Source organism: Hypanus sabinus, chromosome 9 (assembly GCF_030144855.1).
Source record: "Hypanus sabinus isolate sHypSab1 chromosome 9, sHypSab1.hap1, whole genome shotgun sequence".
Taxonomy (NCBI): Eukaryota; Metazoa; Chordata; class Chondrichthyes; order Myliobatiformes; family Dasyatidae; genus Hypanus; species Hypanus sabinus.
The window spans coordinates 24,002,779-24,028,032 of NC_082714.1; the positions used below are offsets into that span (position 1 = coordinate 24,002,779).

Genomic DNA, 25,254 nt, shown 5'->3' on the forward strand with positions numbered 1-25,254 from the left:
ATATAACATAGAAATACAGTTGCATCAGCATGAATTAAGCAGTTGTGCTGGTACCTGTTGGTCCTGACTTTTATGCTGTGGTACTGTTCTCGAATGGTAGAAGCTGGACTAGATTGTGGTTGGGGTGATTCGGGTCCCCAACGATCCTTCAGGCCCTTTTCTCACACCTGTCTTTGTAAATATCCTGAATCATGGGAAGTTCACAACTACAGATGTGCTGGGCTGTCCGCAACACTCTCTGCAGAATCCTGCAATTGAGGGAAGAACAATTTACCGGTGATCCAAAAAAATGGATGAGAAAGTAGGCTGTGAAGGGCTGTGAAGGGGATATGAGGCTACAAAGAGATGCAGGTAATTTAAATGACTGCGAAAATAATATCCTGGGACAATGTGGAATTTTATAAGGAAAAAAATCATAATTATCATCTAAAAAGTGAGAGATGGCAGACCTCTGAAATGTAAAGGCGTCTGGTTGTCTCAATGCATGAATTGTAAAAGGCCAGTGTGGAATTACAGCAACTGATTAGGAATGATGATAGGATGGCATCACTTATGTCTACGGGAGTTAGAGAATTCCAGAGCAGGTTGCAAGAGCAGTTGGGTCCAGCTGTGAGGAGAGGTTGATGCACTGATTGATCCTGGTTGGAACTGTGATCTGATCCCAGAACTTCTGGAGTCTGGAGAAGTACTTCTGCCCCATAAGGAAATTTAAAATGAAGTTTTCTGCAGCCAACTGGATCGGCCTTTTTCTAGTGCATGATTTGGTCCTGACCCAGTCTGCGTCCTTGCTCAGACATTTGAACTTTTGCTTCCCAAACTATCATTTAGAAATAGACCATTTTGTCCACTTAGCGGTTTCCTACCAGCTGCTCAAACGGGCATAAGATTTATTCTTTTTCTAAAAAATGAATCAATTATCACAGAATTCCAATCCCCGGGTCTGTGCGTATAGCCAGATTATTTACATGGTTGGTCCAGTTGACAATGGGACCTTAGGGTTATGTTGTTGAAGGGATTTTCTGGATGACACAGTGATGGATCAGTTATTCCACATGGTTCCAACAACATGAGTTTGATCCTGAGCTTGAGTGTTGCCTATGTGGAGTTTGCACGTTTTCCCTGTGACTGCGCAAGTTCCTCCAGGTTGTCCAGTTTTCTCCCATATTCCAAGGATCATGCCTATTGGATCCAGTAAACTTTCCTCACCATAAGTGGCTGGCATGAGAATTGGCAATGGAAGGGGAAGATGATATTCGTGTGAGAGGGAATTAGTTGCAGGTAATATGTGGGGGAATGGGGCTGATGGGGATGCTTTGAAACTTGGTATTGGTTCAGAGAACCAATGACCTCTTACAATGGAAGAAAATGTGAGGGAAATCAGGGACCACTTGTGACAATTCCCCCTTATCAACACAAGTGTTAGTGATTCCCATGTATGGATAGATGAGCTCAATATCAGAGGAGCAACAGTGAAGCTTAACACTGTACAATTATCAGCAAGCTCCCCTCTCTTCTAACAGCGATAAAGTGGGTGAAGGTGCTTTGGTCTTGGAATCTAGCATTAGGAGCTCTCTGAATCAGAGTCTTGTGACAATGGTGGTTGGCCTACAAAGTTCAAAGTACATTTATTATGTAAGTATGTATACATTATACCACCTTGAGATTTGTCTCTTTCCAGACAGCCACAAAACAAAGAAACCAGTTTAAAAAATGACCATCAAACACCCAATGCACAGAGAGAGCAAAAACAAAACAAACCATGCAAGCAATAAAAGTAAGCAAGTAGCATTCAGAAGGGTTTCAGCCCAAAATGTCGTCACTACCTCCTCCCATAGATGCTGTCTGGCCTGCTGAGTTCAGCCAGCATTTTGTGTTTTTATTTACTTCCAGCATCTGCAGATTCACTCGTATTGCCTTAGCATTCAGAACTGGAGTTTTAGAAAAGACACGAAGGTAGACATCACTGCATCAGCTGCTGTTCATCGCAAAGCCGAGTATATGTTGTGAGGCCTCAGACGTGAAGCCAGGCATCACTGCAGATCAGCGCAGAGCTGAGTAAACATCACAGATCAGCGAGCAGACTGGCTCTTGCCTCGCCTCCAGTCCTGATACTCTGACTTTTTCTATCCGGTCCTGAGCTTAAATCATCCAAACCTGGGGTCATTCCTCACTCTCAGACTGCTCTGGGGCCTGGACCTCACCGCCACGGTCACATTAATCTTTCTTTGGAGACTTTTTACTTGCTCAACCTGATGCTTTACTGTGCAAGCCTTGCCTTTATTTTAGGGACAGTCTCTTTTCCTTTGGAAATCTGACCTTTTTACCCCTCCTTGGACTAAGGCTTGAATCATCTTCAAAGGTCAAGTGATCTTGTTGCAACTTCAATTGACTGTAGGTCAGAGCAACATTGCTATGTATGCAGCATGGGATAGTGTTGTTGGCACCACCTTCTGTTACTCAGCTAATGATAATTTGTGAGCTGAAATTATAAACAAAGAAAGCTACATAGTCTGGAGATCTGATGAAGTGCATTCAATCAGTAAAATTTATTCTGTCTTTCTTTTTGCACATGCCTGATCTGCCAAGATAGTCAGCATTTTATGATTTGAATGTTTACTTCTGATGGGCATGACAGAGCCTACTCACCCAACTCGCAGTTGAGGATTGCCAGGAATTTCTGTGCTATGTATATCTCAGTTCCTTAACTTTCTGCAAGCCCTTGGGAGGGTGGCAAATAAAGGAATTCAGTAATGGCTTGATGACGAAGATCATTAGCCATTACTGTCCATAACAATTGATTGCTACAGAACATCCATTAATGTGCTTTATTTGTGGAAGCAGTGAATCAATCAGTATAGTTGCTGCGAGTACAGGCAATGGTCAGGCGATGAGACATAACATGGAAGTTCAAAGTACTTAAATGTCACCATATACAACCCTGTGATTTGTATTCTGTGGGCTTACTCAGTAAATCCAATAACCATAACAGAATCAGTGAAAGACTGACCAACAGGACGGTCAACTGATGTGCAAGATACACCAAACTTTGCAAATACAAAAGGAAAAAATAGAAATAATAATTAAAAAAGTAAGCAGTAAATATTGAGGACATGAGACAAAGAGGCCTTGAAAGCGAGTCCACAGATTGTGGGAACTGTTCAGTGATGGGGCAAGTGAAGTGATCCCCTCTGGTTTAAGAGCCTGATGATTGAGGGGTAATAACTATTCCTGAATCTGGTGGTGTGAGTCGCAAGTCTCCTCAACCACCGTCCATCATGGGAGCAGCGAGAGGAGAGCATATCCTGGGTGGTGGGAGTCCCTGAAGCTGGATGCTGCATTCCTGTGACAGCACTGTGGTTGGATTTAGGGTAGTGCCCTGGAGAACACACTGCAGTGCTGTCAATGCTTGCTGCCGTGTGAGTGAGAGAATAGCGGTACATGGAAAAAACTGTATAAATTCACATGATCAAGAGTTTATTGCATAATGTCCCTCATGGCATAGGAAGACAGAATTTTATTTTTGACATTTTACTGTGCTTTTCAATTTAGTTTTAATATCTTATTTCTTTGCTGTGTGTTCTTAGTTGGGGGAAAAAAATCTGAGAATACATGTGCAAATAACCAAAAAAATAACCCTGGAAATCTGAGATAAAGACAGAGATTTGGTCATCTGAGATCTCCACAAATTTGCATTATTGTGGCTCAGCACTGTAAAGTAGCAGTTAGCATAACACTTTACTGTTCAGTTCCCGCACGTGTCTGTCAGGAGTTTGTACCTTCTCCCCGTGACTACATGGGTTTCCTCTGGGTGCTCCTATTTTCTGTCATGTCCCACAGGCGTACAAAGGGTTAATAGGTTAATTGGTCACTTGGGTGTATTTGCATGGTGTGGGCTCTTTGAGTGAGGAAGGCTCGTTACTGAGCTATATATAAATAAATTAAAAATTAAAGTATTAGATAGGAAAGTATGTTAGTGCACCCTTTCTTAATGGAAATTGTGGAAGAAATGTTGTTGCCAATCTGAACTGACTGGGGTCTGCAGGTAAGAAAATCCAAGATCCAATTGCACAAGGAGATATTGAGGACCAGGTCTTTAATCTTATTGATTATTTTTGAGGAGATGATAGTATGAATGCCAAACTGTAGTCAATGAAGATCATCCTGATGAATGTAACTTCACTGTCCATATGTTCCAGGGTTGAGTGAAGAGGCAGTAAAATGGTATCTGCTGTTGACCTGTTTGACAGATTCTCAGGCAGGAGTTATATGTGTGTTTCATCACCAACCTCTCAAAGCATTTCATCATTGTGGATGTAAGTGCTACTGGACGTCAGGTTACCATATTCTTCGGTAAATTCAAAGCCTGCTTGAAGCAGATGGGTACCTCAGACTGCTGAAGTGAGAAATTAAAGATCTCGGTGAACACTTCAGCCAGTTGATCAGCACAGGTTTTTAATACTTGGCCAGGTACCCCGTCTGGGCTGGACTCTTTCCTTGGGTTCACCCTCTTGAAGGATGTTTTAACTTCGGCCTCAAGAGTCTAATATCACTGTGTCATCGAAGGCTGTGGGAATTTTTTGAAGGTGCCTCCATGTTTTGACGGTCAAAGTGAGCATAAAAGGCATTGAGCTCATCTTGGGGTGAAACCTTGTTGTCACCTGTGTCACATTCAAGCCCTGCCACAGCTTCTGAATATCCTTCAGTGTTTCAGTGATAGCTCCTTTTATTTCATAACCTTTCATTTTAGATGATAAGCTCTATGTGTGTCAACTTACCAAACGTGTTTTAGAAATTTGTATGCATCACATCACTTGGCATTTTCTAGCAGCACCAAGTAATTCAATAAAGTCAGTTACACATAATTTGCCTTTAATATCCATGCTGGCTCTCCCTAATCAATGCATACTTGTCCATATGATGTCTAATTCAGTTCCTCATTATTGTTTCTAGTGCTTTTCCTACCACCTAGGTTAAACTAACTGGTCTGTAATTACGGAGTTCATCCCCACATCCTTTTTTTGAACAAGGACAAAACATTCACAGTTTTCTAGTACTGACCCTAATCTATAAAAATTCAGAAGATTATGGCCAAGGCTTTGTAATTTCTTCTCTTAACCAAGAACAATTTTTCTTTGTAGTACCAACTGAAATAATAATCTGAGAGCAACTTCTGGAAACACAGGGATCTGTTGTGGGACCCTTTTTTGTGATTTTTGTAAATGACTTGCATGAGGAAGTGGAAGGTTTCATTAGTAAGTTTGCAGATGACACAAAAGTTGGTAGTGTTGTAGAGAGTGCAGAATGTTGTCAAAGGTTACAATGGAATATTGACAAGATGCAGACCTGGGCGGGGAAGTGGCATATAGAGTTCAATGCAGAAAAGTGTAAGTAATACAGTTTGGAAGGTCGAGCTTGAAGGTAGAGTACAAGGTTAATGACAAGATTCTTAGTAGTGTGGAGGAACAGAGCGATCTTAGGGCCCATGTCCATAGATTCCCTCAAAGTTGTTATGCAAGTCAAGAGGGTGGTTAAGAATGCTAAGGTAGGATGTGTTGGCCTTCATTAGTTGGGGGATTGAGTTTAAAGGCAGTGAAGTTGTGTTGCACCCTCTATAAAACTCTGGTTAGATCACACTTGGAGTACTGTGTTCAATTCTGGTCGCCACATCATAGGAAAGACGTAGAAGCTTCAGAGAATGTGCTGAAGAGATTTGCCAGGATGCTGCCTGGATTACAGAGCATGCCTTATGAGGAAAGGTTGAGTGAGGTAAGCTTTTTCTCTTTGGAGCAAAGGAGGATGAGAGGTCACTTGATGGAGGTGTATAAGATTATGAGAGGTATCGATGGAATGGACAGCCAGAGCCTTTTCTCCCCCAAATGGCAATGGCTAATACCAGAAGACATCCAGTTAAGTTGAGTGGAGATACCAGAGGTAGATTCTTTTTTACACAGTGAGTTGAGGGTGCCAGGAATGTTCTGCCGGGGTGGTGGTAGAGGCAGATACAATAGAGACATTTCAAATGACTCTTTGATAGGCAAATGGATGAAAGAAAATGGAGAGTTTTGGGCTGAGTAGGAGGAAGGATGGATTGATCATGGAGTAGGTTTATATATGTTAGTAGGACATTGTGGGCTGAAGGGCCTGGACTGTGCTGTACTGTTCTATGTAAGCATGGGATTCACTCCTTTCTAGTACTTCCACTTTCCAAGTTTTTATAATCGGCTGTTGTTTATTTGCAGTAGACCTTAATACTGATGGATATCTGTACATTCTTTATACTTCGGAAGCACATTTCTCTGTACATGAGCATCGTGCTTAGAGAACTTACATAAATTATAAATTTGAGCTAAATTTGTGCCACGGTTTTCAGTCTTGCATAATATTGTTTTGTAACAGTGGAACTGTGCTGATGCTACATAACCACTCGACAGGCATTTTTACTTGGAAGTTTTTAAGGAGTGGCATGGCACCAGTGCAGTTACAGAGAGAATAATTTGAATATGTTGTAGAATAGAAAGGCTTATCTAAAAGATATATGGATTTTTAAAATTTTCTTAAAAAACTTTGTTCCCTTGGCTTATATGCATTGTCTGTTGTGAACCATTTGCTCTCTTAAGATGCCCCATGACTGTGTGGGTTTCTTCTCACATTCCAAAAAAATATAGGTTGGTAGATTAATTGGTCACTCCACTGTAAATTGCTCCTTCTGTTTAGAATCAGAATCAGATTAAATATCAGTGGTCTATATCATGAAATATGTTGTTTTACAGCAACAGTACATAATAACATTAAAAAAGCTGTGAATTACAATAAGAAATATGTGTAAAAATAAAAAAAAATAATTAGTGCAAAAACAGAGCAAAAATAGTGAGGTAGTGTTCATGGGTTCATTGTCCATTCAGAACTCTGATGGTGGAGGGTAGGAAGTTGTTTCTGAAATGTTGAGTGTGTTTTCAGTCTCCTGTATCTCCTCCTTCGTGGTAGCAATGAGAGGAGGGCATGTCCTGGGTAATGGGGGTCCTTAACGATGGATGCCACCTTTTTGAGGCATCACCTTTTGAAGGCATTCTGGGTGTTGGGGGGGCGGGAGGTGAGTACTCATGATGGAGCTGGTTGAGTTTCCAAATTGAGCTCTTTCTGATCTTGTGCATTGGCCCTCCATACCAGACAGTGATTCAACCAGTTAGAATGCTCTCCATGGTACATCTGTGGAAATTTGCAAGAGTCTTTGCTGATATACCAAATCTTCTCAAACTCCTAATGAAATATAGCCACTATTGTGCTTTCTTTGTAATTGCATCAATATGTTGGGCCCAGGATGGATCCTCAGGGATGCTGACACCCAGAAACTTGAAACTGCCCACCCTTTCCACTGCGGATCTCCTGAGGAGGATCTTGTGGGTATTCCACTTTCTGAAGTCCACAATCAATACCTTGGTCTTACTGATGCAAGGTTATTGTTGCAACAGCACTTAACTGGCTGATCTATTTTACTCCTGTCTGCCTCCCTGTCACCTTACGAAATTCTGACAACAATAGTTGTGTTGTCAGCAAATTTCTAGCTGGCATTCAGTCTACACATAGTCGTGGATGTAGAGTGAGTGGAGCAGTGGCTAAGCACGCATCCCTGAGGTATGCCCCTGTTGATTTCATTGAGGAGGTGTTATTTCTGCTGCACACTGACTGTGGTCTCCCTATGAGGAGGTCAAGGATCCAGTTGCCGAGGGAGGTACGGAGGCCCAGGTTTTGGAGCTTGTTGATTACAGCTGTGGCATGATGGCATTGAACGCTGAGCTGTAATCAGTAAACAGCAGCCTGATGCAGGTAATTCTATTGTCCAGTTGATCAAAGGCTGAGTGGAGAGCTAGTGAAACTGATCCACTGTGGACCTATTGTGGTAATAGGCAAGTTGCAATGGGTCCTGATCCTTGCTGAGGCAGGAGTTGATTCTGGTCATGACCAACCTTTCAAAACACTTCATCACAGTAGACCTGAGTGCAACTGTGCTATTGCATAATCTGGAGGAGAGAGTTCATTGGAATGTGGAGGCAATAAAATGGGATCAGTGTGTAAACGAGTGTGTGATGTGGACTTGATGGCCCAAAGGACCTGTTTCTGTTTTGTACCTCTCCATGCCTGTGCTTTCCGAGGAAGAATCCCAGCATCTGTACAGAACCGTTTAGAGCTTCATCAAGTATCGAGATGATAACTTAAATAGGACATATTGTAAGTAATGTAGACTTCGTCATTTTTAATAAGTTTTGGGGTAGATTATACTTTTCTGCAGAAATCCAGTTTTAGAAAACATACTGTAAAGGTGGCAACAGCAATGAAAGAGCTAATATGACTACATACCCAGCAATACACACAAAATGCTGGAGGAACTCATCAGGCCAGGCAGCATCTATGGAAAAAGAGTTTCAGGCTGAGAGTCCTGCTGGGGTCTTGGCCTGAAATGTCAACTGTACTCTTTTCCACAGAGGCTTCCTGGCCTGCTGAGTTCCTCCAGCATTTTGTGTGTGTGGCTTGGATTTCCAGAATCTGCAGATTTTCGCTTGTGATTGGATTACTACATACCAATCTGCTTTGACTTGAATTTTCATGTGAGAATAATCATCTCATTTCATTTATTAACCAGGTACTGATTATTATTTGTTTTAAGTGTGAAATAAGGGTGAAAATTTAAAATCTCATATTTAATGACTGTATCCTCCGAGCACCAGTACAACAACTATTTGCATAGCAAGTGGTCTAAAAGTTGTATTCATTTGTAAGATATTAATAGTTCCTTATTAACAATGTGTAGCACTGAGTAATTTAGTAGAGCAACATTTCAGTGTTCAGTTAATTTTATTTAAATCTTGCATTCTTTATTGCTTACTAGGTTTTTCACCATTGTTTCCTCATGCTGCATATGGCATTACCTGGGTTGCAAAAGGGTATCATGAATGCAGTTCTAAAACAATTAAAATATTAGCTTTGCATAGGAAGATTTTCATGTCCAGATTTGGGCTCCTCGACTCATTATAATCTGAGTGTTATACATTAATAATGTGTAGCCATTCATACTAGGCTCACACATGCAAAGTAATCACAGTAGCAAATTTAAAAGTTAAGGTAAACTGATTGGTGTTCATTTTGACTTAAAGTAGTTGGCTGACTTCAAGCCAATGTGGTGGTTGTGACCCCTTTCCCAGAAACCGTAAGGATTTATTTCATGACAGGTTAAAAGATGGACCTTGTATCAGATACTACTACAGTGATCTTGCTACTGCTTGAAATTAAGATTGAGGTTTGAAAGTAAAATATTTTGTTACTGTTTGTTGTGCTATTCTTTGCCACCCACTAATACCTGTGTAACCCTCAGGCTCGGCCAGCATGTGTTCATCTAGGGGAAGAAACCTGCAATACATCTGCATGTTACACCTGCAATACAGTTTATTGCATCTGCCCTTTTGGATGTCTGGCACTTAGGAAATTCATCAGTCACATTATGTGCTTTGGAAATTCTGTCAAGTTATAATTCAGCCAGTGCATAAGAATTTTGAATAATTTAGAATTTCTTAATAGCTGTTGCATGCAATTAAATACTGTAAAATATATGAAAATTCAGTATAATTTGAGGGGATTTTAAAAAATTATCTTGGACAAAATTAATAGTTTGGATGGTAGAGGATCTGTGAATGCGTTTTGCAATAGAAATAAAATAAGATTAGAAAATAAAGTATCGGTGATGTTCTTTGGAGAAGAATGTACTCAGAATATTAGGGGCTACTGCTGAGTTTTGCATTTATTTAGGACATGCTGATGTATGCAATTTTCTTAATATCCTCTAATCTATAATGTTTGCTTTCCAGACTGTTGTGCATCAGAGCCAGTATCCTCCCATCATGCAAGATGTATCATGGCCTTTGGCAATCCCATTCAAAGAGCAACGGTACCATCGAAGCCCGAGTGAATCAATTGGCAATAACTACACACCAACAGCAAGTAACCTCAAGATAAAAGATCTGAAAAAGTCGTGCCGTACTCAGAAGACGGTTCCGTTAATGCCAACCTGCGCACTGAAATATAATGCTCGTATCTTTTCAATAAAGTTTGGAAGAATTTATACACATATTTACTTTATCCTGACAGGGTGAAGCTAGATATTTAAACTTCTGTGACCGAGCCTCATAAAAGGGAAAAAAATACTAGCTGTGGTGAAGTGGCACATTTTTAAGTGACATGTTGTAATTGTGTCTCAGTGCTCAAAAATTTTCTGTGGACTTTTTCTTGTGGCATAATAAGGGAATTTTTAAAAGAATAATGTATCTAACTTTGCATAATATTGTATTATAACATAATGTCTGGAAATGTCAGATATTTTTACCGGGATGTTGAGAACTGTTTGCTGATAGAGAAAAAAATTCATTTCTGTCTTTGCATTCTGTTTCATTTCTATCTGTGCCCATCGTAGTTATTTGGATGCAAAGTTAAAGGTTTTGGGGAAAGAAACTAAACACTTGATTTAATGGCACATTCTGTTAAATTGAGGACAAAGACTGAAATAGATCATGCATAGTTAATTTCAAAGTACATTAAAGTTCCCCTAACTTCATAGCCTAATTGTTCCTGAGGCCTGCCATGGTCATTCTATCAGAAACCTCAAAGCAGGTAGTCACGGTAGAACTGATTGAGGAAGTGTTTGAACGTAAGAAAGCCTGGTACCAAGAGCTGGTTAGATCAGTGTTAGAGATGGGGTTGGAGGACACAATGTGAGCCTGTAAAGGTGGGTGTAGAGATTTCTCTGGCTGCTCACTGTGCAGAACCCGCTCTCTCCTTGGCGTTACAGGGGCTACAAAAAAGAGAGTCACCAGGACTGCCACAGAGGCTGGTGAGCGAGACTCCAGAAGGCTATGGATCACGAGGTGTGAACCATGGACTAATCTGCTGGGACACAAGCTAGGGCCTGATCAACCCTGGCTGGGTCACCTGGGCGAGAATGTCTGATGTTGAAAGATCCAAACACCCAATGATACTGGATTACATCACTGATGATGTGTCCTAGCACAACCTAGAATGTACTGTACCTCAGCATCCAAGTTCAAAGTACATTTATTATCAAAGTATGTATATTGTACACAACTTTGAGATTCGTCTTCTTGCAGACAGCCACAGAACAAGGTCATACGATCAAACCCGTTTAAAAAAAACACACAATAAAGACTGATCACCCAATGTGCAGAAAAAAGAATAAATTGTGCTAACAATAAAAAAGTAAACAAATCACATACAGAATATTAACTGCAGAGTCCCCAATACTGAGTCTAATTTGTCATTAAATAAATATTCTGGATACTTCTTAGGAGTTGGTGGTCCAGGTTTATCATATCAATCAACCGGAGACTGCAGGGAAGTAGTTGATATCCTTACTGTTGTGTAACTTGTTTCAACTGTTGTGTAGATGTCCTGAAAAGCTAGATTTGATTATTCAGGTGCTAGTTAGAGAAGGAGGAGGAAATAGCAGGTTAAATGGGCAAGAACCTGATGGGATCTCCAGCTCCCAGCATCTGTAGTTTTTGTCTCCAAGATTATCTGAATAGGTTCATGCTCTCTCACCTAGCTCCTTAGCTGCCTTAACGCTGTTCTCTGAATATCATTCCCTAAAGCCTGCCATCCAGCTTCCGTTCTTTACTTTGAAAATATTCTCAACGTAGTGAATAAACTGTACATTCCTTTCTAGTACATTTCTTGCAGTAAGTGACAGCTCCTTTGGAGTATTTGTTACAGTAAGAATATTTTGCAAATATTCCTTTCCACGTTGGATCTCAGGGCTCATATAGTATAGGCACAACAGCTTATGCTACCTCAGCAGTGGGTCAAGATCACTGGGTGTTAATTTGGTGTCAGTAAAATTTGTAAAAGGACAAGATCTTGTTGGGTATTTTTGAATTGATTACTAAATTATGAAATCTTTGATTGTGAAAATAGAATTGTCAAAGGTACATTGAACTACAGGAACATTACTAAGCAAAATCAAGCAAAGAACTTTATTTTGTGTGGTTTACAAACTTTGACTAATAAATAATCTCAATTAAAAGAATGAAGAGTGATAGATGAACCTTAACTAATTTGTTCAGCTCTCAAAGCATCTCCACCTGCCCTAAAGAGGTGCAAACTTTCAGACAGAAGCAAGTCTGTTGACAATGGGTAATCTGTACATTTTTTTCTTTCTATATGATAGTTTGTCAATTGTCATTTCTTTGAGATATACAAATGATTTATGATCATAGCTGAAAAAGGAGAGAAAGGGAGAACACATTGCATTGCAAGCCTGAGATTGAAGTGCCTTGTTGTTTTAGTTTCCTTTTGGAGTGCAAAAACTGACTTATCTAAACATATTCTGCTGAGTAATAGGCTAAGGGCTGGTACAATCATATATTCATTAAGAAGTTAAAATGCTACTGAAGAATGAGTCTAATTTTAATGAGTTTGTATTGTTTTATTCAAAATCTTTTACTTACATTATTAACATTTATGCTGTTAAGTGCTAGAAACAAGCTTCTTGAAAAGATTTTTTTTCCTTGTACTATTCAGCCTAATTGTTGTTAAAATAACAGATGCTGAATTGGACAGGAGGTCCAGTCTAACATGATTTCCAGCGAAAGCTGTTGATTAAATTGGTTCAGATTGACCTTTTATATTTTAAGTCCCAAAACTAAAATAATCAAATATCAATTTAGTTTTGGAATTTAGAATATATCCTTCATTTGTTAGTCCCTGTAGGATCCTGAAAATGGAATTTTAGTCATTTTACTCTGTGTATTCTAGGTGATACAAATAAAGAATACAAGAATCTTTAATTGGAATGCACAGTTAACCGTCATGCTGTCACAAATCATTGGGCTGTTATTTATGAGGAATTTTAATTTCTGTGGATGCTGGAAATTGGAAGTAAAACTGAAAATACTGAGGCAGGATGCATCTGTGGAAAGATAAATAGCACTAATATTTCAGGTCAATTATCTTTCAACAGAACTGAACTCATTAAAATAAGTAAGTTTCATAATAAGTGGGGAGGAGTAGAAGGGACAAAAGGTTTGTGTAGGCAGTTGGGAGAGGCTAAATGACACAATCAGTGGTGGTCCCTGTTGAAAGAGGGTGATATGGCTGGTAAACCACAGAAGATGTGTCTGTAGGAAATGTTTAAAAGTTTAAAGTACTGGATGAAGAGAAAGAATAAGGAAAAACTGCATGCTGCAAATATGAGACATAAGGTTGGCTTGGCTGAGTATATAAAATGGTTAAATTCAGTGTTGAGTCTGAAAAGTTGGAAGACGAGAATTGGAAGTTTCTTTTAATGCAGTGTGTGGTTGGTATCTGGACTGAATTTCCTCTGTATGGCAGAGACATGTTCAGTTGTAGTCTTCAAGGCAGAATTGGGATAAGCATGGATGAAAAATGTTTACAAGGCCATGGAGAAAGGACTAGTTTTGTTAGAGGGCTGGTGTGGGTATGAAAGGCCCCTGTGCTGTAACTGTTGTGTAATTCTATACGACGTAATCATGAAACTGTGGTTCATTTTAGAGTTACGACAAATCGGCCCAGAGACTGTGGTTCTGTACCTCAAAAAAAGCATGAATTTCTTGAAAGTCGACCAATGACCCCAGTGGAACAAATTAATTTAATTCTTGAGCAAGAGAATGAGATCCTTCAGCAAGAAGGGGAGCCTACAGACAGAGATTATGAGGTTATTCTTTACTCACTACATTTTAAAAAGAGATTTATAATATCTTACTGTGTTTGTAATGGAACAAGAATTTTGACACAACTGCAGAGATGGATGTCAAAGTAAATTTGTTGTCAAGCTACATATGTGTCACCATATACAACATTGAGATCCATTTTGTTGCAGGAATTTACAGGAAAATAAAGAAATACAGTGGAATTTATGAAAAGCAATACATAAATAAAGACTGCCAAACAACCAGTGTGCAAAAGGCAATAAATTGTGCAATTTAAAAATATATAGTTTATTCTGTAAATGACACAGAGAACATGAGTTGTAGAATCCTTGAAAGTTGAGTCTAGGTTGTGGAATCAGGAAATCAGTTCAGAACAAGTCTTAGAAAAAATACCCCATCATTCAGTCAGATCAGTTAAGCTCAGTTGAAACATTAACTTGTTCATATTTTATCGATAGTCTAAAAACAATGGGCTGCAGGAATGACTGTAAACCCTTCGACATTGTAAAGCACAAATTGGATAGGAACTGAGAGTGATCATGCAAAATTAGGAAACAGCTGTCTAGGTTGTCGTGCTCCACCGGAATACACTGAATGTTTCATCAATATCTTCTAAAATATCTGGACTGGGTGTGAAGTTTAGTACCTTGGTTGAAAGGTGCCCAACAAACTTCTGGAAATGGGTGTGAAGTTTAGTTTCTTGGATGATAGGTGCTCAAAAAATTTCCTTAACAGAATTTCACTGGAAATCAATTCATAATGGTGAGTGAGAAGAATCTTATTACTGTTAAACAGGCTCTCATATTGAAAATAAAGTTCTACAGGTAATGTGCTCACTCTAATAGGTTTTAATTATCATTGGAGGTTTTAAAAATATAAAAATAAACAAATTAATTCCTTCTTTTTTTTCTTGGAATCTTATCTTACTTTTCCTCCTTTTTACTTCACCTCCTGCACTTGTTTTGATGTAGAATTATACAGACAAAATCCAATTTCCTGGACCACATTCTGTACCCATTTATACTCTTGCACTTGTTTGTTTAACCTGATGTGCTTAATTCTAGTTGTTAGTATTGTTTATGCAAATCAGATTCCTAATGGAGGATACTGCTTGTAATAGCTCTTCAATGCATCCGGATAAGGGATCCTTGTTGGTAAGGGTTACAGTGAGGGCTGTATGTCCGCTGGATGTAATGCATACAGAATCAACCTGGGGCACGGGTGAATTGGGCGTGTGGAGCAGTATGATATCACTTACAGCAAGTTCTCAATTTCTGCAAGTTTATAGTCAGTTTCATTGTACTGAAAATAAATGCTGACAGTGTAACTCCAAATTTGAATTAATTAAAAGGTCCATTTACAATTTGGATGTAATAAGAATTAAAATCTTTATTTAAAAATCGTATGACAATGTAATAAAACTAAATGCACTGATATGAGTGTAGGCAAAACTCTTAATCAATTTCTTCTGTATTTCCACAGCGGTATCTTCACTATATTGATCATGGCATCCAGCCTTATATGATTGAATCACAAAAGCCCGAACAGATAAATCGAATAGAACAACTTTTGCCAAAGGAGCTGAAAAGTGTTCCTGATTTGCAGACCCTGCGCATGGAATTGCTTGAGGAGGTTCAGAATGACTATGACAGCAGCCTCAGGAAAGCCATTGGTAAGACCCAAAGCTTAAACGAATGAACAACGGATAAGAAGATGCAAGGATGAACTCTTCATTACTCCTTCCATGGATCTCCATTGCTGGGATTCCCTTTCTCAGAAAGGCTATTTGTTGCTTTTCTTAATGGTTTAGCAACTCTGCCTGTGATGATAACACGGTGGGAAAACGGTAGCATTTGAGAAAGGCTGGAAACATAGAAGATTAGATGACCTGAATGACAGAGACTAATTTCAGTCTTCTGCTACAGATGGCCAACCACACTGATAGCCTACCATGGAGTGGGAGCACACGGCAGTGTGTAATCGCAATAGTTTAGAGTCCCAAACAGCTCTCAGATGTGGGGGGGGGGGGAGCACCAGAGTCTGTAATAGGACAACAAAGGGATTAGGTGATTGTGATCAGGAAGTGGATGGGAAATCAAACAAAAAGACACAAAGACTTTCTTGATAGGATTGGAGGAACATTTCTGCTTGGCTCACAAAGGAAGTAAACTTTATTTTCGCGTTTGGGCATCATCTGTCCTGGAATCCAGTTCCCAATAGGATTTGGCTGACTCGAAAATATCTCACTCAGGACTCCGTTTTATATTGCTAATTGTGTTAAGATGATGCCATAGAATCAGTTACACATATTGAAAGTAAGATCCCACTTGCTCCCTGCAGATCTACTGCTCAGACTTGGAGCTATGCTGGAAGAAAACTGACACACTGGAATTCCAGTTATTTTTTGACTGTATCCTGGCCTGGTTTTTGCGAGTTAAAATTAGTCTTTATGTTTTTAAGGAATAGGCAGTCCATTTTTTTAACAATTTCCAAATATAAAGAAAATTGCTCCTAATGTAGCAAATATAATTATCTCTGAAACATGAATGGGATCCGCTGAAGATCTTAAGATAATTTCTACATTCCTTAAATATTCTTCACTAGATTAAAAGCTACATTACAACATTTCAGAAATTTGCCTGCAATATTGGAAAAACTGAACCTTCACAGCAAAAGCTAGAGTTATAGTTTCACAAACATTGTGACAATTTCACAGTAATTTTCCAACCATAGAATACAATGAGATTGTTTCAGTCAGAGAACAGATGTTTGAAATGAAACTCAGCCGATCAGGCAGCATCTTCTGAGGGAGAAATGACCAATGTTCCAGGTGAATTATTCTATTAAAGTTGGAAAAGTGAGGAAACAAATTTTAAATCTCAGATTTGAGGAGGGGTGGAGAAAACAACAGGAATGCCTGTGGTAGGGTGCAGACTAAAGCTGCCCAAGTGAAGAAGTTTCTTGTAGTGCTGTCCAAGAGAAGGAAATGAAAGCTGATTGGAGGAGTGTAAATTGAAGATGAATGTGGGTGGTCCAGGAGAACAAAATCGGCAGTGAAATGTGAGAGGGTGCTGGAAATGCTCAGTAGATCAATCATGTCTGTGGAAAAACTGAGCTCTTGCTCCAAATGGATGCTATTATTACAGCCAACTCCGACACGGGCACAGTTCAAGAACTTATTCAGAATTCTTGAACTCGATAGTGTACCTTAAAGGCTGCACCAAGTTTAGTCGGAAGGTGAGGATGTTATGCTGTTGTAGCGGTTAGTGTTTTGTTATACACCTCCAAGGATTTGGGTTCCATCCTAATCTTGAATATGTCTGTACATAATTTGTTTTAACTCTCTTGTTCTGTGTGGGTTTCTTCCAGATACCCTGGTTTCTCACCACAATCCAAAAAAAGTATATCAACTGGATATATTTAAGAAAGATCACCCTTTATTGTAGATTAATAGCAAAAAGAATTGAGTGAGAGCTGTGTCCTGACAAAGGGTCTTGGCCCGAAACGTTCACAGTACTTCTATAGCTGCTGCCTAGGCTGCTGTGTTCCACCAGCATTCTGTGTGTGTTGTTCGAATGAGAGCTGCTGACCCTGAATGAGAGAGAAAAAGGTACTGAAGTACAAGAGACCTGAGTGGAAATGGCAGGAAGAATAATAAAATATTTGAGCTCCATATGAATGCAGGAAGCATCACCAGAACAAACATAAGTTTACCAAAAAACAGCTGAGGCAGGAGGCTGACTGCAAACAAGAGTGTCCCAGTACCTGATGAAGAGACTTGAGCTCAAGCAAGTCCCCATTGCTATACTTTTGGTTTGGATCAAGTGAATGGAACCAAAGATGTTGTTCAATGATAGAATCGATTTACCTGAGCAAATAGGAGTGATAAGGGATGGGGATGGGGATTGGGTTTGGGGGGTGGTGCTGGGAACTGGTTGGTCCTCTTGTTCGAGGAAGATAAGCTTTCTCAGCCTTTCCTGGTGTGGTATGGAGATGTAGGAGGACTAAATATCCATTGCAAGAATGCACAGGTTGCATAGCTGCAAAATCTGGAAACTGGCAAAGTGGTGGAGGCTATCAGAGGAGCCATGGGTCTGAATGAGAAGGGACTGGCCAAGATGAGAAATAATCAGGTAAAGGTAGGAAGAAAGAGGTACTTTCTGCATGGGTGCTGTCTGAGTTGCTTTCTATCCCCAGTACTTTATGTTTTAATTTCAGGCTTCCAGATTCTGCAGTATTCAATTTTTAATTAATCAGAATCAGATTTATTATCACTGTGGTGAAATTTGTTGTTCTTTAGAAAATGATTTCTGAATGTGACTGATGAATGTTTACTCTTTCTCTGTGTGTAGGTACTGCCTGCCCTGCTGAATGCTTTAAGCATGTTTTTTTTTCATTTCTAAACATGGCTTCCTTTTTTCCCTTTTGTACTTGATGGGAATTTACTTTCTCAGAGCCCAAACTACTTTAAGAGGCTGTAAACAAAGCTTAGTTTCATGTGTATATTTAAAATCACTGCAAACTCACTGTTAATTCAGTATTACACTGCATTTTTTTCTAGTTAACTACATACTGAAGGATTCTTCTGAAAGGATGAGACTTTTTATTTCTTCTGTGCCTCGACCTTTCCCTCGTAGAATAATTCGTGCACCAGTTCCTTGGCATAAAACCTACTCCAAAGCTAAGGCATGGAATGAATCACATCTCTTTGTTGTAAGTCCAATGATGGATTTACTGCAGGATTTATGGTACACAAGGTAAGTAATTGACTTAGATAGGGAAGTACAGTTGGCCCTCCTTATCTGCGGGTTCTGCAAGCGTGGATTCAACCAACCGTGGATCGGGAAAACCCAGAAGTTCTCTCTCCAGTACTTGTTGTTTGAGCATGTACAGACTTTTTTTCTTGTCATTATTCCTAAACAATACAGTATAACAACTATTTACATAGCATTTACATTGTACTGTATTAGGTATAAGTAATCTAGAGATTATTTAAAGTAAATGGGAGGATGTGCATAGGTTACCGTGGATCGGGAATCGAAAGAAAACGTAAGTTCTCTAAGACAGAACAGGTACATCTGGTATTATTTAGTGTCAGTTAATCAAACATTTGTTTTAGTATATAGTATATATTTTACCTTTCTATGCATATAAAACACTTAAGAAATGTATGTATTTCAATAATTAAACCACTGCATTGCTCAGTAATGATTGTAGCTTTCATCGGGGCAGGGCCTTCACATGCTCCATTATTCTCACTTTATCCTTTAAAATTGTTCCAATCGTTGACTGACTGTAGTCTAACACTTTTCCAATGACTGATGGTGTTTAATCTCTTTCTGATAGCTTTATTATTTCCATTTTATTTTCAATCGTGATCGTTTTCTGGAACAGAAAAATTGTGGGTGGTGGGTCCGGAGCTCCACGGGGTCCTAAAGTCCACCACACTGAAACAGGTTAAATAAGGTCCGGACATCTGCTGGCTCCTAAAGTCCACCGCACTGAGGCAGGTTAAATAAGGTCTGGAGCTCCCCCAGGTCCTAAAGTCTACTGCACTGAGGCAGGTTAAATAAGGTCCGTATAGGTATTGTATATTTAGCCCATACCTATAACAGAGGACATGTTTCTGCCTTGATGTTTTATCATCACATTGGCAAATAATTTACATTTGGAGAGACTGAGATTATGTAATGAGGACAGAGGGGACATCTTTGAAAGGATATGGGGCCCTGTATTGGACTTTCTTACAGGGTGAGGACTGAGGTTTTTTTGGTACGGTGCACCTCTGCTGTGTAGGTTTACTTTTGCCTTTATATTATTCTCCCTTTTGCTGCTCAATATTTGATTTTGTTAAGGCCGTGGTTTTTGTGGATGTGCTGTATTTTTTTTTAAAAAAAGGATAAAAAATATTTTTAAAAAAGGTCCGGAGCTCCACTAGGTCCTAAAGTCCACCAACTTGAGCGTCCGCGATTTTTGGTATCAGCGGTGGGGGGGGGGGGGGGAGGGAGGTCCCGGAACCAATCCCCCATGGATAAGGAGGGCCAACTGTATCTCCAAACATTGATAATTAATGCCCACAATGCCCATGATTCTGATCCATTAACGTTGCAGTGCTCCTGCAATCTCAAAGGAGGTATGACTGGTGGAAGAGGTTTCCTACCTATTCTGTGCATTAGATTATAAAATAATCTGAACTGGCTCGCTAAACTGATTACATCTTGGGCCATTGACTTCCCTCCATAGATGCTGCCTGACTTGCTGAATTCCTCCAGTATATTCTGTGTTTTGCTTGGGATTTCCAGCAGCTGCAGAATCTTATGTGTCTCATTAAACTATATTTTAAGTGTACAGCATTTAAGAGTTAGCAATGATTGTACGATGTACTATTTGTTCAATAAATTGAATGTTTTATATAGTTTCCAGTTACATCCAATTGACATAAATTCAAACCGTGAGTGTGTTGATGACAAAATTTCAATTTTGGGGGTGTCATGTCACTGTAAATTCCAATTACATTTGTTAACACGGTCTTAGCTTACTTGATCATATAACAGGACAATGCAGTGCAGGAGGAGGCAATGGGTTCATTGTGTTTGTACCAGCCTATTGGATGGGTTTCCCAGCTGGTCTTACCTACCTTTCTCCATTCCTCTGCTACTTTTCCTTCTCAAATTTCCAATTGATTTCCTTCCATAGTTATTCTTGACTCTGCCTCCTCCACTGCTCTTTTAGGCAGTATTTCACATAAAAATTCGTGTCCTTTTATTTTATGAAATGAATACAAATAATGTAGTAATTGATGTAGTTATTTAAGAATGGAAGAAAATTTGAGTAGTAGGGTTCAAAGTGTAAATACCTATATTGTGTATTTAGCCAATACCAATAATAGAGGACATGTATCAGCCTTGATGTTTCTTCATCACATTGTTTTTCCCATTCCATCTGTCCTACTTCTAACGTCAGTCATTTTAAAGTTGTGTGCTTATTGATCTTTTATCAATCTATTAAAGCAAAATTCCTTACAAGTTTAAACACCTACTTTGCCCAAAGGAGACTCAAATGGTAGTTTTCTAATAATCAAAATCAAATCAAATCCAAGTTTGTCATTCAACCATGTGTGAATACAAAACAGCTTTCCTCAGGGGCCAAAGTGCAAAACATACACAACGCATCAAAGTAATGAGCAAAAAACAAACCGTCATGCAAAAAAAAACACATACATAGTCCAAGACCCTGACTGATTCTCCTTTTCATTCCTGACAAGATATTGATCCTCCCTCTAGTGTGAAGTCTAGAATTAATGGTGATAATATTAATTTAATTTCCTGGTAAGAATATCACAGATTAGATAGAAAGCATGAAGAGTAAAATCACGTGGGACAATGAATAGTGTTGCATTCAATATAGCTAGATTTCTTACATACACAGTAGAATAAATTTGCCTAATCTCAAGCGAAGCAGTGATATACAATGATGCCTTTGTATTCACTGTCACTATTAATAAAGACCAACCTTCAATATTGTTCATTTGACATTCTTATCAGTTTTTCCTACATCTGTCAAAGATATTAGTGTGCAAACACCCAGACACTCTGCTCCTGAACTTCCCTTTCAGAGTCCAATGGCTTGAAACATTGACACCAATCAATGTAAACCCGTACTTTTGAAGGCAAGCAAAATATAAAAAGAAATCATGTTCCTTCAAATGCAGTTGGATAATGAATACCATCCCCCTCTGCGAATACATGGCATCCCCACAGAGAGTGTTAAGTGCATCGCAGTCCTGGGAGTTCACATCATGGATGTCCTCACCTGGTCCTTTTATGTCACCTCCCTGAACAAGAAGGCCCAACAGCACCTCCACTTCCTAAGGAGATTGAGGCAAGCAAGACTCCCCAATTTTAACCGCATTTTACCGGAGCACTGGTAGCACCCTGACAAGTTGTGCCTCCATTTGGTATGGGAGAGGCTGAGTATCAGAGCAGAAGTCCCTACAAAGGACTGTGAGAACAGCTGAGAAGTTCATAGGAGTCTCCCTAGCATTCATCGGGGACATTTATCAGGAGCATTGCATGTGCAGGGCTCCTAGTGTTAGTAAAGATCCCAACCATCCTTGCAGCATCCTCTTTGGCTTTCTACCATCAGGCAGTAGACTCTGATGCATAAAAACAAGAATGGTCAGGATGGGAAACAGTTTTATCCCCCAGGCCATGAGGCTTCTGAGCTCCCTGCCATATCGTATTCAAAGTGTCACTGGTTAATCTGTTCCATGCCTTACAGTAGTTGATTTATGCACTTCAGTTTATTTATGTGTGATTCATCTGGAGATTTTATCCTTACCTTCATAAGTTATCATGTGTTATGTGTGTTGTGTGAACTACTGTGCTTTACACTCTGGTTCAGAGAAATGTTTCTATATACATTAAATGGCTATATATGTTATATACATACACAGTACTTATAAAAACTATTCACCCCCTTTGGAAGTTTTCATGTTTTATTGTTTTACACCATTGAATCACAGTGGATATAATTTGGCTTTTTTGATTCTGATCAATAGAAAAGACTCTTTCCTGTCAAAGTGAAAACAAATTTCTACAAATTGTCTAAATTTATCACAATTATTAAACCCAAAATAATTGATTTTATAAATATTCACCCCTTTCAAGTCAGTATTTAGTAGATGTACCTTTGGCAGCAATTACAGCATTGAGTCTGTGTGGATAGGTCTCTATCAGCTTTGCACATCTGGACTCTACAATTTTTCTCTATTCTTCTTTACAAAACTGCTGCAGCTCTGTCAGATTGCATGGGGATTGTGAGTGAACAGGCCTTTTCAATTTCAGCTACAAATTCTCAATTGGATTGAGGTCTAGACTCTGACTTGGCCACTCTAGGACATTAACTTTGTTGTTTTTAAGCCACTCCTGTGTAGATTTGGCTTTATGTTTGGGGTCATTGTCTTGCTGGAAAACAAATTTTCTCCAAAGTTGCAGTTTTCTTGCAGACTACATCAGATTTTCCTCAGGATTTCCCTGTATTTTGCAGCATTCATTTTACCCTCTACCTTTTCAAGCCTTCCAGGGCCTGCTGCAGTGAGGCATCCTGGTGACTAGTGGTGTTCCTCAGGGGTCAGTATTGGGACTGCTACTTTTCACGTTGTTTGTCAGTGATTTAGGTAATGGAATTTAAAAAGCAAACACGATGAAATCTGCAGATACTGGAAATTCAAGCAATACACACAAAATGCTGGTGGAACGCAGCAGGCCAGGCAGCATCTATAGGAAGAAGCGTTGTCGATGTTTTGGGCCGAGACCCTTCGTCAGAACTAACTAAAAGGAAAGATAGTAAGAGATTTAAAAGTAGGAGGGGGAGGGGGAATGTGAAATGATAGGAGAAAACCGAAGGGGGTGGGGTGAAGCTGAGAGCTGGAAAGGTGATTGGCAAAAGGGATACAGAGCTGGAGAAGGGAAAGGATCATGGGAGGGGAGGCCTAGGGAGAAAGAAAGGGGGAGGGGAGCACCAGAGGGAGATGGAGAACAGGCAGAGTGATGGGCAGAGAGAGAGAGAAAAAAAGAGGGAGGGGGGAAGCTAAATATATCAGGGATGGGGTAAGAAGGGGAGGAGGGGCATTAATGGAAGTTAGGGAAGTCAATGTTCATGCCATCAGGTTGGAGGCTACCCAGACAGTATATAAGGTGTTGCTCCTCCAACCTGAGTGTGGCTTCATCTTGACAGTAGAGGAGGCCATGGATAGACATATCAGAATGGGAATGGGACGTGGAATTAAAATGTGTGGCCACTGGGAGATCCTGCTTTCTCTGGTGGACAGAGCGTAAGTGTTCAGCGAAACTGTTTTCCAGTCTGCGTTGTTCAGCGAAACGTTCTCCCTGTCTGTGTCATTTGTTGGGTCTGTGCAAAGTTTGCGGATGATAGGAAGTTAGGCGGAGGGGTAGGTAGTGCTGAGGAAGCAATGCAATTGCAGCAGGACTTAGAGAAATTGGAAGAATGGGCAAAAAAGTGGCAGATGGAATACAGTGTTAGGAAAAGTATGATAATACATTTTGTTATTTAAATGGGGAGAAGTTTCGAATACTAGACGTGCAGAGGGACTTAGGAGTCCTCGTGCAAGACTCCCAGAAGGCAAATTTACAGGTTGAGTCTGTGATAAAGAAGGCAAATGCAATGTTGGCATTTATTTCAAGGAGAATAGAATATAAAAACAAGGAGATAATGCTGAGCCTTTATAAGACACTACTCAGGCCGCACTTAGAATATTGTCAACAGTTTTGGGCCCCATATCTCACAGATGTGTTGTCTTTGGGGAGTGTCCAGAGGAGGTTCATGAGGATGATTCTGGGAATGAAGGGGTTAACATAGGAGGAGCGTTTGGCATATTTGGGCCTATGCTCACTGGAATTTTAGAAGAATATAGGGGAGATCTCATTGAGACCTATTGAATGTTGAAAGGACTAGATAGGGTGATGTGGAGAGGATACTTCCTATGGTGGGGGTATCCAGAACTAGTGGGCACAGCTTCAAAAATTGAGGAGTGACCCTTTAGAACAAGAGGTAAGGGAGAATTCTTTTAGCCACAGAGTAGTAAATTTATGGAATGCTCTGCCACAGACTGCAGTGCATGTCCATGTGTATATTTCAAGCAGAAGATGATAGATTCCTGATTGGCCAGGGCATCAAAGGATATGATGAGAAGGCAGGTGTATGGGGTTGAGTGGGATCCAGGATGACCCATGATGAAATGGTGGAGCAGATTCAATGGGCTGAATGGCCTAATTCTGCTCCTATCTCTTCTGGTCTTATCCCCACAGCATGATACAACCACCGCCATCCTTTATAGTAGGGATGGTGTGTTTTTTATGATGTGTTGTCTTGGGCTTATGCAAACAGCGTTTAGTCTGATGGCCAAAATGCTCAGTATTAGTTTCATCAGATCACAACTGATCATCAGTTTCTTCCAGCTGATTTCAGTGCTGTTTCCCACGTGCCTTCTGCCAAACTCTAGCCAAGGTTTCATATGAGCTTTTTCAACAGTGGCTTTTTCTTTGACACTCCACCATAGAACTGCAACAAGTGAAGAACCAGACATCAATTGTATGCACAGTCTCTCCCATCTCAGCCACTGAAGCTTGTAACTCCTCCAGAGGCATTATAGGTCTCCTGGTGGAGTCCCTCACCAGTTCCCTCCTCGCACGGTCACTCAGTTTTTGAGGATGGCCTGTTCTGGGCAGATTTACAGCTGTGCCATATTCTTCACATTTCTTGATGATTGACTTCACTGTACTCCAAGGGATATCCAGTGGCGTGGAATTTTTCTTGTATCCATCTCCTGACCTGTGCTTTTCAATAACCTTTTCAGACAGTTGCTTGGAGTGTTCTTTTGTCTTCATGGTGTAATTTTTGCCAGGATACTGACTCACTGGTAGTTGGACCTTCCAGATACAGGTGTGTTTTTACTGCAATCAATTGAAACACCTTGACTGCACATAGGTGATCTCCTTTTAACTAA

At 39.9% G+C, this 25,254-nt stretch overlaps 1 protein-coding gene across 1 annotated transcript in view; it reads left to right on the forward strand.

Annotated features, from left to right (window-relative positions):
* Window positions 1-25,254, forward strand: part of dnah3 (dynein axonemal heavy chain 3) — a 156,707-nt gene that overhangs the window by 6,525 nt on the left and 124,928 nt on the right. Inside the window, exons 2-6 of the mRNA XM_059979325.1 lie at window positions 9,858-10,080; window positions 12,123-12,192; window positions 13,570-13,732; window positions 15,210-15,399; window positions 18,289-18,484. Coding sequence (XP_059835308.1) covers window positions 9,858-10,080; window positions 12,123-12,192; window positions 13,570-13,732; window positions 15,210-15,399; window positions 18,289-18,484 — 842 coding nt within the window. The remainder of the gene's footprint in view (window positions 1-9,857; window positions 10,081-12,122; window positions 12,193-13,569; window positions 13,733-15,209; window positions 15,400-18,288; window positions 18,485-25,254) is intronic.